Below are 20,037 nucleotides of genomic sequence, written 5' to 3'. Positions count from 1 at the left end.
ATATATATATATTCATTATTACTAAAAAATAGAGGTAGAGAGGAAATGGGAGGGTGATAGACAAGGGAAAAAGGTCAATATAAAAATCAATCATGAACAAAAAATTTTTAAAATTAAGTAATATTAAATCAGTTTGACTTCATGGCACAGAAAGGCCATATGACATAGCAAAGAGAACACATGCTTTGAATAACAAGTTAGAAGAGGGACAATGAATAAGAAACAATATATGATTACAAACAGTGGTAAGTGTTATGAGGTAAACACTGGCTGGGGTAGCAAAAGTGATAAACTGTATACAAAGTGATCCGGGAAGGCTTCTGGAAAGATAATAAGGGCTAGCCAGGGTAAAGGGCAAGGAAAATCATTTTTGATATAGAGAATAGTAAGATTAAGGGCCCCAAGGGAGGAAAGAGTTTAGGGATCTTCATGGGGTATCAGACTGGTATATTCAGCCAAGGATGAAGGTAGCATTAGATCGGTCTGAAGACTTTTCAAGGGTCCTAGTCCTGCAAAGCCATGATACAGAGGTTGCCTTTGATACTGAGTGAAATGGAAACCAACAGATGATTTTAAACTTCAGAGTGACAGGAATTAATTTATATTTTAAAACAGGACTGCAAATGACTTGTTTGGAGGGGGTGAGTGAAAAAGCGGGGAACCCAGCTAGAAAGCTATTGTCATACTTCTGACAGCAGGTAATGAAGGCTTAGATTAGAGTTGTATGAGTGGAAATGAGAAAGTGAGCAGATCCAGAATATGTTTAGATTAAACAAACTGTCAGGACTTAATGAGGTGGTGAATCTTGTAGGGGATACTTGAGAGAAAGTTCGAGAAGACTTTCTACTTTCAAAATTAAAGATGATTATTTTTGAAAACTCAAGATAAACCTATTGCACTACTTTGATGCACTTACTAATAGGGATTCAAGGGTAATAGAAAATATTTCTTTTCAATGTGTTTGTAGCACACTGATTTCTTTAAGACTGCTTACTTAGTTACTTTAAGTATGTTTGATATTTCTATAGTCTGTTAAATACTTTGAGTAGAACATGAAAAAAATTTAGCATGTCAATATATGTAACAGAATTCTTCTTAATCTTCTACTGAATGGAAATGGAAATTTAGTTGGTTTACTTCCACATTGGTATTTCTTTTTAGTTTGCCAAGCTCTGCAGTATTTCTTAAACAAAAAAGACAAAATATATATTCCTTCAGTAAATCAAACATACTCTCTTTTATCTGTGATTCACTAACTTCATGAACTACTATTCAGATATTTTCAATTCGATGTTATGAAAAATCAGTAACTATCACACACTTGACTAATTTGTTTTTTAAAATAAAAATATGTTATAGTAATTCTTTCTCTCTAGCCCTGCCTCTCTGTTTCAGACTTTTAGTCCCATCTGGCAGAGTTGGGACCAGTTTATGTACTAAGGGAGTAGGGGAGGGTGTCACCTCATGAAACTAATCAAACTGCTTGTTATGAGAATTCTTTCATCAAAGCCAATTAGATATGATTAAGAAATATTGTAAATAATTTCAATAGTCATTGAGTAGTTGTTATTTTGGGTTATACACTCATGAGCCAAGATCCTACAGGCTTTATGTATGGTGGTTATAATACATCTTTAAACCACATTGAATACTTATTGCAATACATTCTCATTTGTGTTTTCAGAAACCCAAGCATATTTTCCATTCTTCCTTTAGAAGAGAAAAATTAAAATTTATAGTGTTCGTTAGAGGTAATGACTAGAGATGTCAGATGATTAAAAACAATGATGTGGCCTCCATTAAATTTAATTTTATTAGTTTAAAAATGTTAAAATAATATTTTTATGTATAATTTAATATAACTGTTTTTTAACCTAAGGAAATTCTAATAGTTTCAACATTATCAGATGTAACATTTTTATTTCAAGTCAGTCTGTTTGTAGTTTTAGTTCTGGAATATCTTGTTTCATAGATAGAAAAATAAGCTGTGTTCTTAAGGGCTAAAATAATATAAAATTGGGTCATATTAACATGTATTTCACATTAGAAACTCTGGTGATTTGAATAAGTGGTTCTAGGAGCCATCAAGAATCCCTTGCTTCAGTGACAGAAATGTAAAAAATCTCTTCAAAAGTGGGTATGAGAGAGCTTTTCTCTCATACCGGGAAGAGAATGGTCTTTTTTCTTTAGTACAGAAAAAAGCCTACTTGATTTTGGTATGTAGTATAGAATTTATTTTATGAGGCATTACATTTCATTCAGGTAAAATTAGTTGTGTAATATTTGAACGGGTTATAATTGTTTTTAAACAGTTACTCACACAAATTCTAGCTGAACAGTCATTCAAATGCCCAAAGTCTCTCCTTTTAGTCTTTAGGTCAATTTAAAATAAAATGACTCTTATTTCCAGGACAAGACATTCTTATTATAGGTAACTTAATCATAAAGCCCTAAATCTTTTCATTCTAGGTAATTCTACTTATAACTACACTTTTCCTCAATAAATAAAATACAAGATTCTCATTACTTTGAGATAGTAAGTGTATCTTCTGCCTTTAAAATTTTATTGTCTTGAGGTACCAGCAATTTCACTTACCTTTCCACAAAAATCCCAGCTTGAACAGCATGCACAATGCTCCGAAATTTTGGTTTTTCCTCAGATTTCTTTTTTATCATCCCCATTTTCCGTGTAAAGGTAGAAGCCAACCAGTCCCGAACTTCCAATGGAACTGCATCCGACTGAATGTCCCCAAGCTCATCGTCGGTATCGAGCAGTCTTCTACAAAAAGTTATACCAATTAAACTTTAGGAAAAAGTGAAGAAATTTAATAACAACAAAACAAGCATTGCAATAGGGTTTAAAATATAGAAAACCACTCTTCGATCATCTCTGAATATGACTATCTAAAAAAAAAAGGAAAATGATTGGGTTAACATTGGGAGAACTCTGAATTTCTCATATTGATTATCTTCTGAAGGTAAGGACTAACATATTTTAGCATTTTCAGATTTTCAAACATTTAAGTACAATGATTATCAGTCTATTGATATCAATTGTTAATATTGTTAGTATACTATTCTAATAATGAATAAAACTAAGATAAAATAGTGGCAACAGGTCATAAACAGATGTTCGCTATTAAAGGAAGCAACTGGAATGGAAAGAAAAAAATGGAAGTTGAAGCCATCAAAATAGTCTTATAGTTAGTAATCTTGAGTATATATAGTACAGATATCACATGCTATTTGAATAAAGCCTTGGAGTTTACAAAAGTCATTCATATGTGCTATTTCATTTGATTGGTATCTCTAAATTTTAGGAAAATAATAACTTACGTACTCTAAAAGATATTCATTCTGATAGCAACATCATAGATAAAGTAAAAAAAAAAAAAAAAAAGACAGAAACAAATGGATTAATTTGAAAACTCATTTTAGGTGACCAAGCCAGTGTAATTGAAAGAGAAACACCTCCAGTTAAGAGTAAATGCTGCCTTGAGGATGGAGATCTCATGGGGTTAGAAATGCTGGCTGAGAAAACCAACTGAGTGAGGAAGTGAACAGGAACTGAAATCACTGTGCTGCCCGCTCTCCCGTGTAGGCTCCAGATAGATAACGTTGACTGCACTGACGAGCAGTAACATTTGCCATGAAAGCTGGTCGGCTCCAGTGATTCAGACTTCCTGAAGGTCTAAACTGGCAAGACAGAGTGAAAGCCTCCCCACAAAATTAAAAAATCAAAAAAGAAAAACAAAGAAAAAAAAACCAACAACAACAAAAATGGCTTTACAGAGCAACTGGACTTTGCCTCCAGGAAGAAAGAACACAGGCCAGTTCTACCTATCACTTGACTTGGTTATTTCCTAGTGCACCAGTTTAATAACTTAGAGCTATTTTGGGCACACGTTAGATTTGACTTTTGGGTTCCATTCTCTTTGGTAAATCACTTTGTACAGAGTGAAGTCTAAGGGTTATGAGCCTAAGGAAGGAACTCAGAGATGACAGAATGTACAAAAGCTTCCAGAACAAGTCATACACCATCTTGAAAGGGAAGGGACCAAGGAAATGGCAAAAAAGAAGGAAGCCTACTCAAAGCACCCAAAACTACCAAATAAGGCTCAAAAGATAATATCACCTCTTCTTTGTGTTATTTTCTATAAACCTTCAGAGACCCATCATTTGTCAATATTTATTTCTCATAGTATTAAATAATCATGAATGCATTTATGATACATCTTACTAAAAAATATACGCACCTTAAGTGCTAGAGCTACAAACCTACATATATATAATATGAAGATAAAAAAGATTCATATAGTTAGAAGTTAATAATGATTAATACTTACTCTATATCATATTTATATTTCTTACGTTTGGATGCTTTTGGTTTACCCTTAATACACTGATATAGTACTTTAAAGCAAAACAATTCTTTTCTCCTTTTCTTCATTTTAAATTGAATTTCTTAGCCAATTGGAGCAAGACACTAAACTACATGGTTTGAAAATTTCAGGGCTTACACCATTTCTATTATTATTGATTATGCCATTTCAATTATTTCTTATCTAGAGATGAAATAAAACCACAGAGCAGAACAAGTGGAATGTGAATCATTGTGGTGTAATACTGTGATGTCACCATGCTCCAAGAATTCCACTGCTATCTTGTTTTATCAACTACTCAAAGTAGAATGATAGACACATAGTAATGGTTGCCAATTGCCCCTTTGATGTTGATGATTTTGTGACTATATGTCTTAAACTCACAAATTGTTTACAAGATATAATCAAATATGACAAAAACATTAAAATGAGAGATCACATAGAGATGCAGTACTCAGGATTCGGGCCATCCTAAATTATAAGGCACGATGTCATTTACTGAGAAGGAAAGAGCATGTAATCTTAGGGAGTAAGAGTGATGTGGGTTAATTAGTGGATATAGGAACAAAGGAAGACTAAAGAGAAAAGCATGAAATACGCTGTTATATAACCAAAAAAGTAAATCTTGAAAAGCAACAAATACCTCTGTTATGGCTAATTTTATACATAAACATGGCTAGGTTATAGTATTCAATAGTTTTGTCAAACAGCAGTTTAGACATTTATATACATAAATATATATGTAGAAATAGCACACACACATATATATATGTATAATCTAGAAGCTAAGGATATATACAGATATATAAAGAAAGACTATTTCATTGTTCGCGAACACTATGAGTGAGGTAACTACCAACATGTGTTATAATTAAAATAGAAGATAAGAACACAACTCTCTATTATATTAATATTCACTTAATAAAGAATATCAATCCTATTCCAGTTTTTAAATTATAAAAATCCCATTTTCAATAGACTAAAATACCTTTTTAGCCATTATGGTTCTAAACATCATACTCTCTTTTCGTGGCTTACTAGCTCATTTCTTTTTATCGCTGATTAATATTCTATTGTATGGATATACCATTGTTTTTTATACATTCTACTTTTGAAAGACATCTGGGTTGCTTCCAAATTTTGGCAATTATGAATAAAGCTGTTATAAATATTTGTGTGTGGTTTTCAATGAGCATAATGGTTAGATCATATGGTAAGTATGTGTTTAGTTTTTTAAGAAACTCCCAAACTGTCTCCCAAAGTGGCTGTATCATTTTGCATTCCCACCAGCAATGAAGGAGAGAGAGGCCAAGCCAGTATCATCAGTTCTGGCCTGCAGCAGTAACATTCTTACTGGTCTCTCAGCTCTTGTCCTGACACCCTTCAGTCTCTTCAACTCTCTGCAGACACAATACCTCTTTTAAAGTATAAATCAGACCATGTTAGAACCTAATTTACAAAGCCCTGCATAGCTCATCACAAGCTTAGTTTCCACTCTCATCTCCGAATCAATTTCCCCTTACTCATTTTGTTCCAGCAATGCTAGCCTCCTTGCTGTGCACAAACCTGCCGAGTTTGCTTCTGCTTCAGGGGCATTGTGCTTGTGGTTCCTGCTGCTTAGAATCTCTTTATTCATGATATTTGCAGGGATCATTTCCTCACTGCATTGAGGTAGAGAGGGCTTCCCTGGTCCCCGAATCAAATAGTAAACACCTTTATCCTGTCTTTTTATCCTGCTATAGACTTCTAAGCACTGACCACTACTTAATGTTATGCCATATGCTTATTAGTTTGTTTATTCATTTTAATGTTTTATCCACTAGACTGTAAAGACCTTGAGAACAGACAACTGGACAGCTTTTGTGCACTGTTATGTCACCAGTATCCACAACAGCCATCTCTCCGTTGCCTTTAGGTTGATGTGCCCTTGAACAATCCCTTTATAATTTTTGAAGCAAATTATGGGGGAATGTCTAATTGGCATGGAAAAGACATTAAACACTTTTGATAGCATTTCAAATTAAAGGCACAGTAAAGAAAAAAATTTAAAGTTTATGCAGTGTTCATATATCTTTAACTAAGGATCTCAGTATTTCTGTTAAATACTTGTATTATGCTTGTATATCAAGTAGAGTATAATAAGAAATTTTAATGATGGCAAAAATAAGTTGTAGCAGACTCGTTAATATAATTATTCCAGTTTAGAATAAAGAAAGTTGAAAGACAAGTGGATAAAACTCAAATTTAAACAAATTTTAAAATAAACTAACACACCTAATGGTACATATTTGTCTTGCACCTCTGTCTTCTTCCTTATTTGTTCACCCTTTCCCTGGCACCTGTCTTCCTTCCTCTAAGCACCACAAAGAGCTCTTCTGGTTTCATTTGACCATGATCAATAGAGCAGGAATGAAAACTATATTATAACACAGAACAGTAATCCTGGGCTTTCATTAGACAGAGAATTTCAGGAACAATTTTCCTATACATTTATCTAAGATATGTGGAAATATCTAAATACTTTCCTAAGATTATATCACATGTAAAACATTTAAAACTACAGTCTGCCCTCATTTTATTTTTGAAATAATTTGTACATGTAGCTTGATCAAATGGGACCTCAAATTATATGATGAATTTTGCTTTCAAGATATCCAACAGCTTTATTGCTCTTCATCCTAATGAAAGATGGCCAAGTGAGCATAATTATTTACTCTGCAGTACTCTTAAAAAAAATAAAGACTTCGTGTTTAAGAAACTAACAAAATTAAAAAATATGGTGCATTCTTGGGAATTCTTAAAATGCACTATATGGAATAAGGAGTATATGTGTAAAATGTTATCATTGTTGACCTCTGAAAAATGCTTTCACTGGTGTATGATGTGACTTTTTTTTTTAGTCCCAATGGAGTTAATAAAGCAGACAGTGAGGGTTCCTACACATGAACTGTGTGTTGATACGGGACCGGCAAGCTGTGAAAACTGACCCTGTATTCCATCAGTACTCAAATGATCCTTAAAAGCTATTTATATTCCAAATTTTCTCTTGAAATCAGATGACACAACTCCCAAAGGGCTTATATTTTGAACTAGAAAGTTTGTAGGAGAAGGGAATAAAGAAGGAGGCGGCCACGGAAGAAGAGGTCATGGGATTTTGACTCTTAAAATTATATCAGTGAAAATATTTCTTTCCACAGTGGATTCTTGGAAGATGATTATACCCGTGTACCCACATGGTTATTCCCAGGCAACAGGTGCCCACGTTTATACCTATTAAGTATTAAAATTCAAGTGCTGGATGTAATTAGGAGTAACTGGCTTCTCTAGTTTGAAATTTTCTTGTTCCTGTTTCACTATTGTTATAAAGAACACATTTCAACAAGAAACCAACTCATTTAATTCTGCCCTTTACATTTGCTGGGCCCAGGGCAAGAGTACATTTCTCCTAAATACCATATAATTAAATACTTTAAAGTTATATAACAAAGTGAATAAATTGTTAAATTTGTCTTACCTTCCTACCTTTCAACAAATTTCATAAAAGCCCAACAAGATGAGTTTGAATTTAGAATTCTCAACTCCTGTGTGATGGGGCTGGGCCATCTGGCTGAGGCTGTTCCTACTTAACCTTCCTCTCAGGTCCTTCCTGCATAAGCAGGTGGACCCTGTAGCCTCCCGCTACACTCTCCATCAATGGGCCCAGCCATGAAAATAGCTGTTTCCTGGCTATTCTTTAAGGGTGGAAAGGTACACACACCCACAGGGTTCTGGGCCCCTTAGGAGGAAAGACCTAAGGACGTGGCCCCTAAAGACTCAAGGGACAGCTTAGGAGACCTTTAAGCAGAGAATTTGGGAGTGCTAGTGTTAAGAATACAGTAGAGGCACACTGGGTAGGGCAGGGGATTCCAGGGTCCAGGTACCTGGAAGAGGGAGAAAGCCTTGGACTCCAGGTTCTTCTTGGCCTCAGATGTCTATCACCTCCTGAGAGGGAACACCAGAAGAGGGCCAATGTTGATTACTCTGAAGTTGGGGTCAGTGTCCAGGGAAGCAATTCCATTGACCCTGGCCTAAGGGTGGTACTGAATTCGTATATGATAAGTCTCTTTCAAGTGAGCCTCCCAGGATGGCTGGCGAATGAAGAAAGGGTAATCTTTCTACACTATGGTTATTCTTTTGGAATAAGTGGTTCCCTCATACACAAGTTCATTAATATTATTTCTTTGATTAATACATATCTATGCTCTAAGCTGCTTGTAACCACCCCCATCCAAAAACAAAACAAACAAACAAACAAAAAAACGAAGGTAGTTGTAAAGCTTCAGTAGGACTTGCGAACCATTTGAGGATATCAATGATAACCAGATAACTTTACTTCTTACTGACTATGAACCAGGCCAAGAGCCAAGCTTCACCTCATTTAATCCTCACAATATCACTATGAGGCAGACACAATTATTATTACTATCATTATTACATTTATGAATAGATACTTTAAGTGATTTGCTCAAAGTCATATGACCGGAAGTAGCCGTACCACATTTTGAGTTTAAGTCTGTTGAACTTCAGAGTCTGTCTTTTTAAATGCTGAGTTATCCTTCACCTGAAAAGTGTGTTTTTCTTGCTATGTACCCAGACTACCTTGACATTAGGACAATAAAAATATCATTAATTATTATTCTCTATCCCATCTCTAACTTGAAATTCAAGGTTAAAAATAATTGATCTTAAAAAATAATCTTAAAGGAGTTTGATCCACCAGAGCATTTTTGGTTGGAGGGAGCTGAAATTTATGTCTCAAGACTGGTATTTTGAATAATTTTCTCATAAAGAAATATATCTAGATGGTAGAATTTCAGGGTACTTTGAAGAACAATAAGTTAAATATCAGGATAGAAAAAGGTAATATATTTGAAATGTCATATTGACTTGTAAGTAATCTATTTCCTCAGTGCTAAATACATTGGGTTCATTTTTCTAGGCCACCCTCCAAGGACATTTATTTATTTTTTATTCCTTGTCTTGTTTCAAAAGAGACTTAAAACAGCAGGCTCACAAATTTATTTCAACATTTCTTTTTGTTTTTGTTTTGTTTTGTGCTTTGTTTTTAGTAGTTTTCTTTTTCTCTGTATGTGGTAGTGTTGTTCAACATTTCCTTTGATTCTATTAGTCTTTCGTTCTTCGTTTTTGTTTTTGTTTTTGTTTATGTTTTGTTTTTAACTGTGAGAAGATGACCATTATATTAGTGTGTCTATGAAGACTGAACATTTGGGTGAATAAGTCAGTTATACTGAACTTAGCTCAATTCCCAAGAGGCGAATCTTGCCGCCTAAAATGAGGTCACCCAAGGAGACTGTTGAGGTTAGATGCAGCTTTCTCCAACTAAAGGCCAAAGAAGAACTCTGTTCCTTCTCTGTACCCACTGGGGAAGCAGAGGGCCAGGCAGAGGAGGGCCTGTCCCCAAAGACAGGCAGAAAGAGCTCAGGGAAATGTTGAGGGAGGGCTCTGAGAAGGAATTAAGTGACTCAGAAAATTAGGATCAAGATTGTAATTTCTGAGTCAGTTGGGAGATGGAAATGGAAGAAATGATTAAAGCAGAAAACTGCCTTAGGCCTCGCTGATGACTCCTGACTTCTCACCAGGAAGTCCTCTTGGCTCAGAAGTATCTTTGAATATATTCCATTAGGCACAAAGCCTAACATTCCACTGATTACCAATTTTTAAATTACTATTAATAATAAGCATCCTCTGTGATTAGGAGAACTGCACCTGCAGTCAGACCACTGGCTTTATCACCTATTAGCTGCCTGGTCTTGGAAAACATACCTCAGTTGTCTGAGTCTCAGTTTCTTTGTTAATAAAATAGAGATAATTAATAATAATAATAAAGTAGAGATGATAATAATAGTATCCCTAGTGGTGAGTTTGTGAGGATGAAATGAGGGAACTCACAGAAAGCAATTAGAACAGTGTTTGCCACAAAACAAACCCTCAGTAAACTCCCAGCTATCTGCATGAATTAGTCTAAGCAGATTTCCCATTTTTGACGCGTCAAAGAGTGCCATGGGGATGGAAGTGTTCGAGATATCATGGGAAGGAGTTGATCAAAGTAAACTTCGGAGAGCCAAAGAACAATGTAAAGATAATATGGGTCATCAAGAGACAGTGCAAAGAATCTCCAAAAATATGTTTTACCTACTTTAAATTTTTACTGAGTAGAACAGGCAAATTCACAGAGAGAGAAAATAGAGTAGAAGTTACCAGGTGCCAAAGGGAGGAGGGGAAATGATGAATTAATGTTTAATGGGTAGAGTTTCTGTTTTGGATAATGAAAAAGTTCTGGTAACGGAGAGTGGTGACGGTCATACAACATTTTAAACGCACTTAAATCCACTGACTTATATACTCACAAATGGTTAAAATGATAAATGTTAAATTATGTATATTTTTACCACAACACAATCTCTACCTAGTATTGATCTTCTTCCTTCCCCACTTTCCAGAGAATTATATGTTTCGTCTTCTAAGAAGAGAAATGAGACATACAGAAGGGTGTTCCATGTTCCATCTAACTGTGCATTCTTCATAGAATTACTAACAATACTGTGGTGGAGAAAAAGCGTGGAGCTGCAGCCCAGAGATGAAGCCTAAGGGCCTATTATTCCCCAGACCTGCTAAAGGTGACCAGACCACAGGACCACAGACCAACAATCATTGCTATGAGGCACTGCTAATCTCCAGTTCAGCACCCTTTGCTTATCGCCTCTGTTCTGAGATGAAATTTTCTGGTTGAGGGAGGCATTTCAGCACAAGATCATTTCATATACGATTTGAGGCAATATTTGATACACAAACTTTTGATAAGAACTTAAAATTCTAACCATTTAAGTTTCTAACATCCTCTCTTTTTTGACATCCTTTAGTACTGCTGTTCTCAAAGCATAGCCCCTGGACCAGCAGAATCAGCTGTACCTGGGAATTTATTAGAACTGAACTCTAGACCTGTTGACACTACTGGGCGGCACTCAGCAGTCTGTTTTTACAAGTCCTCCAGGTGATTCTGATGAACATTCAAGTCTGAGAACTGTTCTTATCCATTCATAGCTTGCCAATTAATGCAAAATCTCTGCCAAACAAGTGAGATTTCGTCCTCTTATAAAATGTGAACACGGTAGCACTGCTTATTTCCATATACCCATTATTTCACTGTCAGAGATGGAGAGTGTCAGTGAATATATTGGAAGGGACTGGCAGACCAATTTCTATAAAGGTATATTAATTAATGAATTTGTTATACTAATGTTATGAATGAGAATTATCTTCATGTTGCTTGGTTGAAAAAAAGAAGAGTCAACTTCTCGACTTTTGAGATCTATTCTCTTAGTGACTTTTAAATATGCAGTACAGTTTTATTAATCATAGTCACCATGCTGTGCTTCTATAAAAGTGAGTTTCTTAAGGGTGCGAAACAGATACTAAGAAGAACTGAGGTATATTCAGAGGACAAGAGTGTGAAGGAAGACAAAGAATATATTTATTTCTAAACCTATGAAGCCAAAATACCAGCAACAATGACAAGAGGAAGTTAATAATAGACAAACTGAATTGCAAAATAATTATCAACATATAGAGAGTATTCTTCATAAATATTTGTTGAATAAGTGTATAAAAACATAGGCAGAGTGTCTCTGGTTTTAGAGATTGTTAAAATATTCAGGCATTGTCAGTAGTTAGATGAAGAATAAAGTCATTCTTTGTTTTAATGCATATATTTTATTCATATTAACATTCTCAGTCAGGTCCAGCTTCATGTGTGAAAAGATGACATGACACTAAAAAATATATATTTTCTATTACCCTGCAGCTCCTCGTCCACATAAGTCAGTCATGACTTCACTCAGTGACTCAAGTTATGTATGACACACAATAACCGAGGGAGGTAAAAAACTCCTGTTTCTGAATTTGTTTCAAAATATAGGTCACATAAAAGGAGGAAAAGCCAGGCAAAGAATTTAACAGAAGAATATGTGATGAGTCAGAGCAGAGTCCCATTCCTATAGACCATCACTATAGAATTATCCAAATATATCCTAGTTAATCAAGAGGAGTCAGAAAGGAAGACAGAAGAGATCTTGAGAAGGGCCACTGAATCCTGCCTGACATTCTCCAAACCAAGACAAACTTGAGGGGAAAAGGGAGACAGCAAACTTTATTAAGTTTCTAGGATCTTGGAGCAGAAGCAAGCTAGATGTCCCACTCCCAACTACCACTTGGGTAGAATCTCGAGGATAGCAGGATCTCAGCACAGAACTTGTTGATGTGTGTCTAGACAGGTAGTCTTCAAGATAATGATGACTCAGACTAAAGTGATGTAGATGGAGATGAGAAAAGAGATGGAGAATAGACAGTGGCAAAATATACTTTGAAGGTAACTTTGCTAATGGAATATAGCAAAGAATGAGGAAATACCTTTTTATTATGAGAAAAGTAACCTAAGTCTCTGACATTCAGTACCCAATACTTGGCCGAGAACTACCTATGTTGTTTAGCTGTACCATGAGATCAATAAGTTTTGTCTACCTTGAAAACTTAATCAACCTATTACTTTATTTCATGGGGGAAAAGATTGCGAATTCTAAGTAGCTAACTTAGAAATCAAACATTTGCATTAGAACTTATTAGGATAAGGTGGACTCCCTGGAAGGATTAGAGATTAAGAACATGGGCTTTGGAGCAATTAAGACCTATATGGCTGTAAGGATGTTCTTAACAGCAAGTGACATCGAACCTAACCCAAAGTGGCTTAAATAATAGGAGAATTTATTATTTTCCTTAACAAGAAGGCTAAAGGTAGATTGACTCCAGTAAAGATTTTTTTAAATCAACAGGTCCACAATATTATCAAGGACTCAGGTTTCCTCCAGCTTTCTATACTACCAGCTTTAGTGTTAGATTTAGCTCATGCTTATAGCCAAATGGTTGCATCAGTTTCAAGCAACATACCCAGATCCAATTACTCAGAGGCACAGGACTCCTTTTCTATAGAGAGGAAATCTTTTGCTGACACTCCCATCAGTGTCATTAACTAGAACTGTGTCGCATGTCCATGTCCAAACTCTCTGATTAGAAAACTGGAGACTAATTACTCATGTAAATCAATTAGGGTTCACCCATCTTGAGCCTGGGATTGGGTTAGGTCTCCCCTGAATCACTTGACTTTGCAGAGGAGAGTGAATAATTGAAAAAAAAAAGTGATGGCCATTCTATTGGCAAGGAAGAAAAGAAAAATGGTTGTTGGGTATGCTCCATTTGAGTTTTAACCTCTCTCTGACACTAACATTTATATGATCCTAAGCAAGTAAGTTACTTTTTTTTATGCCATAAATTTCTTAACTTTATAGTGGAAATAACATAAGTATCTAATTCATAGGATTTTTGAGAATTATATAGAATCATATATGAAAATTGCATAATATGTTGGCTTGGAAATAATTGTCAAAAAATCTTGCTATTAACATCATTATTAGAGAAAAATAATGTTTAAAATATCTTTTTAAAATCCAGGAAATATTTGTTTATATTTTATTGACTAAAATATAACAACAATGAGATATGATATAATATATGGAGCTTTTTTTTTGGTCAGTTATTTCTCAAAAGATCTGGTCAGAATTTTTTTTTCTTTTTTCTTAGTAAGGCTTTTTTTTCAAAGTTTATAGAAAGTAACACACCACAGATGTATAGACAATATGAAAATTAACCAGAATATACTGCAGCTTTTTCTAAGCCTGGTTTTCATACTCTATCTACAGGGCGAGAACAGCTTACGAACACAACACTTCCAACAGCCACCCCTCCCTTCAATTCGCACCATAAAAATGGAATTCATAAAAATCATTATTTGCTTTTTAATGATTCATAGAACTGCAGCACTGTCTTAGCACTTACTCCTCAAATTAACTTACTCAGGGACTCCTTCAAATAAAAACACTCTAAAAAAAATACAAGTGTTCATACTTATAAATGCTCCCCAACTAAGCAAATGGCAACCAGCTCTCTCTTAGCATCTTTCTGGTGACCAAGGTAGTTTAGGGATGAGCAGGTCTTCATGAAGGACTTTGAGACTATAGATAAAACCACAGAATTCCAGAACACAAAGGGACTGGAGACTTCATCTCCATGTAAAGAAACCAATGACTAAAGAAAGAAAAAGGAACTTTTTTGCCCATAAGATGATCATTAGTAGGAGGAAAGTCAGGATGGAAGCTATTCAACATCCCACATACACCCTGAGTCAGGTCCCTTGGCATGCAGTACTTATGTAAACATTTAAGTTTTTACCCTATGGTAGAAACCGTTGTGTTTAGAGAAAGCAACTCTCCTCCATTCTTAAATCTTAAGTATGTGATTTAAATAAAACTGACCTGCTACCTCGCTCATGAAATGCCTAACCACTGAACCTGTGTATCTAATTTCTTTGGATGTGATTGTTTGAGGGATAAGTATATTACCTAACAAGAGCCAATGAAACGGAAAGGGTATATTTGTTGAAGCCTCTGGGAAAGAAACCCTTTCTCATTCCTGCTAGATTTGAAGGTATGAGGATGTAAAACTTAAAAATACTGCCATCATCTTATTTTGCTAACACTCAAAGCAATGGAAGCTGGCCATCACAGACAGAGCAAGCAAAACAGAAAGGTTGATCTGTTTACATCATTTTGCTCTGAATCACCTATACTTATAGACAACACTAGCTATTGATGTTTCGGCAGACTGTTTAAGCTGGTTTGGTTGGGTTTCCTGTCACTTACAATTGAAATATTCATGAAAGGTGTTCATTAGTCCAGTTTTTTCTTATTTCCTTCTCCTTTGCTCTAGCTCTAGATATCTAAGTACACACGAGTCAGTGCCATCACAATATGCAGATTGTAGTGAATAGCCACAAAGGGTTTGCTCTTCATGTCACATTGATCCCTGAGTATTATAGTCCATGTCTCCATATGGGTCATAATGTTTGTTATACTCTTACCTATGCTAAGCAACTGAGTTTAAAAGGAATGCTAAGTAACCTTTCTGATTTTACAATGCAACTCGTGTTTTGCTTATTTGAAGACACTTAGCAGTAGTTAGCTCCATCTTCGTCAATATTTTCCACCTGTGTTTGGGTGTTTATCTTTTTATCCTAGAAAACTTCCCAACGATAACTTTCTGATCTAATATTTCTCTAAATATTATTTCTATTAATTTCAAATTTCTTGTTTAACTCATCATCTCTAGGCTACAAGTATCAGTCTTCCATTCAAAAAATAGTATTAAAAAAAACCCAAACAAGTATATGTCCTTGTTAATAGATTGTTCTATCTTTTCTTCTTTCTACACTGAAATTCTTAAAAAATACTCTGTACTAGTTTTTTACCAGTGCCATTCCACATTAATTCCTCATATTACCATAATCTGGCTGGTAGCTTTTTTTCCATCCTGAAACCCCTCTTTAGAGACATCAGGAATCTCCTAACTGCATCCAAGGGATCTCCCCGTAGCATTCAATTTACCCTTTTTTTGTAATACTGTTCTCTTTTTGCAATTGGTACTCAATATTATTCAGATATACCTCCTTTTCTATATCTATTCTTCCTAAGTCTTCTCTTTAGTGGCTCCAGGCTCCATATCTAACCTTAAATTCTTGTGTGTTCCATATCTGTCCTTAACTACCCCCTCACTATATACTTCTATTTGGCATTTTCATCATCTCCCTAGACTTCAGTTACTAGGGTAACATGGTGACCCATAATGAGATAGAGCTCCAAGAGTTTTTTGAAACATTAATGGTTGGAAGTGAGAACAACTGACATTTAAAAAGTCAAAAATAATTTGTTTTAATCTAAAGAGGTTTTATATTACCTTCAGAGGCAGACCGCTCTTTTGTTTTATGAAAACTCTTTGAACAGGTCTTTAAGTTATACCAAAATAAAGTAAAGGCCCTATTCTGGCATATAGATGATTGAGACAATGTCTGCAAGAAGCTAAATGTCTCCAAACAGTAATGTACATGGTTGTCCTCATTGTGAGCACAGCTGCATCACTGAGAAATCTGTGTTATTTAGAAAAAATGACATTTTTTTTCTAAATATACACTTAAACTGTATAGTCTTTGAGTACAGGTGTTGATTCTGGAGATGAATACACAACTTGACATTAATTTTGATAGCCCATTTCCTTTCTCTTGGCCTTGGAGCTTGAGATCCTAAACCCGGGACAGGAAAACACGTTGAAGTCACTTCCACAGAGGATGGTAAGCTGGCTTCTGCAAGATGGGCTTAGACTTTATAAGGTGCAGAGATATGCATGGCAGGGCACCCCTATAGAAGGGGTTGAGTTACAGGTTCTGAGAGCATCCTTCAGTAATGTTTTATAGCAGTTACAGCTGGTTCTAGCTTTAGTTTGCAGAACTGAAGGAAAGAACTGAGCTTTTTCATGCTTGGACAGCCTGTGGATTTCTGAACTTGAGGGGAAAATAGGTAACCCACAGGGTAACAATTCAGCAGTTTGAAGCCAGAGAGCTGGATACAGAGGAAAGGGACAGCCAGGACAGATTGGTAAAATAAGTAAATATTCCTGGGCAATTCCCAAAACCTTTACGATGGGAAACATGTCAAAATAGCAAAGGTACTCTGATTATTGAAATAAAAATAAAGCATCTCCAAAAGTTGGAAACTCCTGAGTTATAATCCCCAAATTCACATTTCTAACTGGCATCATATTTCTGAGCTGTAGTGCCTGTAAATCTAGCATATTCCAGAATTTTTTTTATATCATAATTCCTTTTGTTAGAAGCCATGTCTTTAAGAATGGGCAAGGGGAACTTTGTCAGAGAACAAAACAATTAACATCAAGCAATACCTGCATGTTTAACAATATCTGGATTAGAATCTTGACTCTGCGCGGTTCCTACCTCCATGTTACTCCCTCTGGTTATGACTTACTGCAACTTAGTGTATCTTCTTGCAATCTGCCAGTGTGCTCAGCTTTCTTTCCGTAACTCTGAACCTCCAATTCTTGTTTTTAGTATTGGTCGTCTTGCTTAGGTCTGTCTTCCCAGAGCTTGACTCATCTCCAGGCACAGTTGTACTCCTGATTCTATTGATCAGTGTGCCTGGTATTCACTCTAGGTACTCAATAAACATTTGTTTCATAAGTGAATATTTCTTAGTAAATCCCTGTAGAGGTACTTGATTTCAAGAGACTTAGCCTTTAAGGTGCCCTGGATGTCACTCAGTTTCTACCAGACTAACTTCATGAAGTACTGACTGACATCCACGCATTCTCCAAGGTAATCTCTCAATTAAGGATGGTTTTAATCAAGAACATGTATTCTATTAAGGTTCCTTTCCATCAGTCTGCACTTTGCTTTCACTTGCATTGTTAGGCAGATTTAGTAAGCATAATATCCATCTCTAAAAGTATACCTCCCAATCAGCTGCCTACCCTCATGAATAGCAAGCAATTCATGAGGCCAAAGATGCTACTTTGTCTGGCAGTATCCCAATCCAAATAAGGACAATCAAACAGAAAATTTTTTTAGGCCACATGTTCTGGATTACAAATAAGCAGCTCTGAAAAACAATAGCCTCTAGGGACACATCTGAAAGCACGGCTCATAAAATATTGGTATTTGCAATTGAAAACTTCTTGTTATAAAACCAACAAACAGTTCTATTCAGTAGGGACTTTTGCTATAATCCCTCAGAAAAGGTCAGAATTCAAATTCTATCAGAATTCTGTTTTTATTTTTCTCACTCAAATCAACTTCAAGGGAGATTTTTGTTTTGATTTGTTTTCATAACTGAAATCTTGTAGTCACTGAGGCTTAGTAGGAAAAGATGTGTGTGTGTGTGTGTGTGTGTGTGTGTGTGTGTGTGTCTTTGTGTTGGGGGGTGTTAAACCAATTCATAATTTCTGTTTCATCTTGCTTTATTACATGTTGACCTTTTAATGCAGCCCAGTCCAAATTTCAAAAAAATGCCTCTCTGGAATACTCACCAAAACATTTTTTTTTTCTAGAAAGAGATTTTTTTTCCATTAAAAAACATCTCAGAAGTAAGCAGTTTTTTAAATTAAAGCTTAAAAGCAACTAAATGCTTCTTTTCTTCTAAATCATCTGTTTTGCTAAGGCAAATACCATATTAATAATTGTACACACATCTTAGCAAAAAATATCTTCAGGTTACTGCTGTATGTCTTACTAAGTTTATAGGAAACCAAACTACATCAAGTATTGTTACTCTTAAATTTCTTGAGCTGATATTTTCATCATGAAGTCACAGTCTTAGGAGATACATATGACGCAACCTTAGGTCTGACCAGTGGCATAATGGTAAATGTTTAAATACCAACTCTCCAAAAAAAAATTTTTTTATTTGTTGTAATTTCTCCCACTGTACCCAATTTAAAGCTACCACTGTGATATCCCTGAAGGCAGAGTAGGGAAGAGATGTAACCACAGTCTACACCTCACTGGATCTGATGACCCTGACAACATACGGGTGTTCATCCAAACTACCAGTAAGTCCCTGAAATTGCCGTTTAAAGGGAAATTGTTATTTAAAGGGTGCAGAGGAGAATTGTGCTTAGTAGCCCAAGCCCTAGAGCCAGGCTAACTCCATTCGGTTGAGTTATTCTCTGTTATTTTGGATAAGCTATGTAACTTGTCTATAATTTTATTTCTTCATATGCAAAATGGTAATGAATAAACTTTCTATTTCATAAAATTGCTGTGATGATTAAATGAAATAGTGTATTAAAATACTTTAAAAAGTTTGTGGTACATACCAAGACATAATAATAGGCTATTAGTATTAAATGTTAAGTATTGTTTTTCCAGAATTTATAATTCTAAATATCAAAAAGTTTTACACGTTGTCATTTAAATCTTTCAGAGGTTATTTAAAAACAATTTGGCAATACTCACAGATGAGCCAGTTAGAAAGGGAAGAGTAATAAGTAAGAAGTCAGACCTCAGTTTCTAGTCCGTTTTTCAATGCCTAGGTCCATAACTTTTGGCAAACCATTTTACTTCTAAGAATTTTAGTTCTCTTATTAATAAAGTGCAGAAAGTAATGATTACTCTGCCAACTGCATAAAATTGTGGTGAGACTAATATGAGGTAATGAAACTACGAGGCCTTGGAAGATGGTACAAATACGGGGTATTATTATTAATCCAATTTATAAATCAAGCTGCCTTGGAAGAATTAAAAATAAAATAGTGATGTTTTGCATCATTCAAGTAAAAATTGAAAATCATGTGGTGTTAAGAGCTGGCATGTTCTTTGAAAAGAGCAAGAAAGAAAACGAAACAAAACTCCACAATTTTACCATGAAGCAGTTAAGCATTTTTCTTTCTCCAAAAGAGTGATTTTCAAATGAAAAGGAACTATACTTTGAATTGTAACACATATTTAAATGAATTAAGAATCATGGGAAACTAAGCTAACAAAATATCTATGAAATTGTAAGTTTCTGGGAAATTAAATGCAACAGGAAATTAATAAAGTTAATTAATAATAAATGTTAATTAATGTTGCATGTAATAATCTACAAATGAAAGATGGCAAAGCATCAGGCAAACCAGATAATTAGCATTATGTCATTATAAGATG

General features: G+C 35.1%; 1 protein-coding gene across 10 annotated transcripts in view; it reads right to left on the bottom strand.

Annotated features, from left to right (window-relative positions):
- Positions 1–20,037, bottom strand: part of PDE1A (phosphodiesterase 1A) — a 281,250-nt gene that overhangs the window by 73,466 nt on the left and 187,747 nt on the right. For all 10 annotated transcript variants that reach the window (XR_001597511.2, XM_016149786.2, XM_016149787.2 and 7 more), the window contains one exon: positions 2,597–2,779. Coding sequence is in view for 9 of the 10 variants with exons in the window: in XM_016149786.2 (XP_016005272.2) it covers positions 2,597–2,779 (183 nt within the window). In the remaining variant the exon portion in view is untranslated. The remainder of the gene's footprint in view (positions 1–2,596; positions 2,780–20,037) is intronic.

Source organism: Rousettus aegyptiacus, unplaced genomic scaffold (assembly GCF_014176215.1).
Source record: "Rousettus aegyptiacus isolate mRouAeg1 unplaced genomic scaffold, mRouAeg1.p scaffold_m13_p_2, whole genome shotgun sequence".
Taxonomy (NCBI): Eukaryota; Metazoa; Chordata; class Mammalia; order Chiroptera; family Pteropodidae; genus Rousettus; species Rousettus aegyptiacus.
Note: the sequence above shows the minus strand (reverse complement) of the source record. Positions and strands in the feature narration are given on the sequence as shown.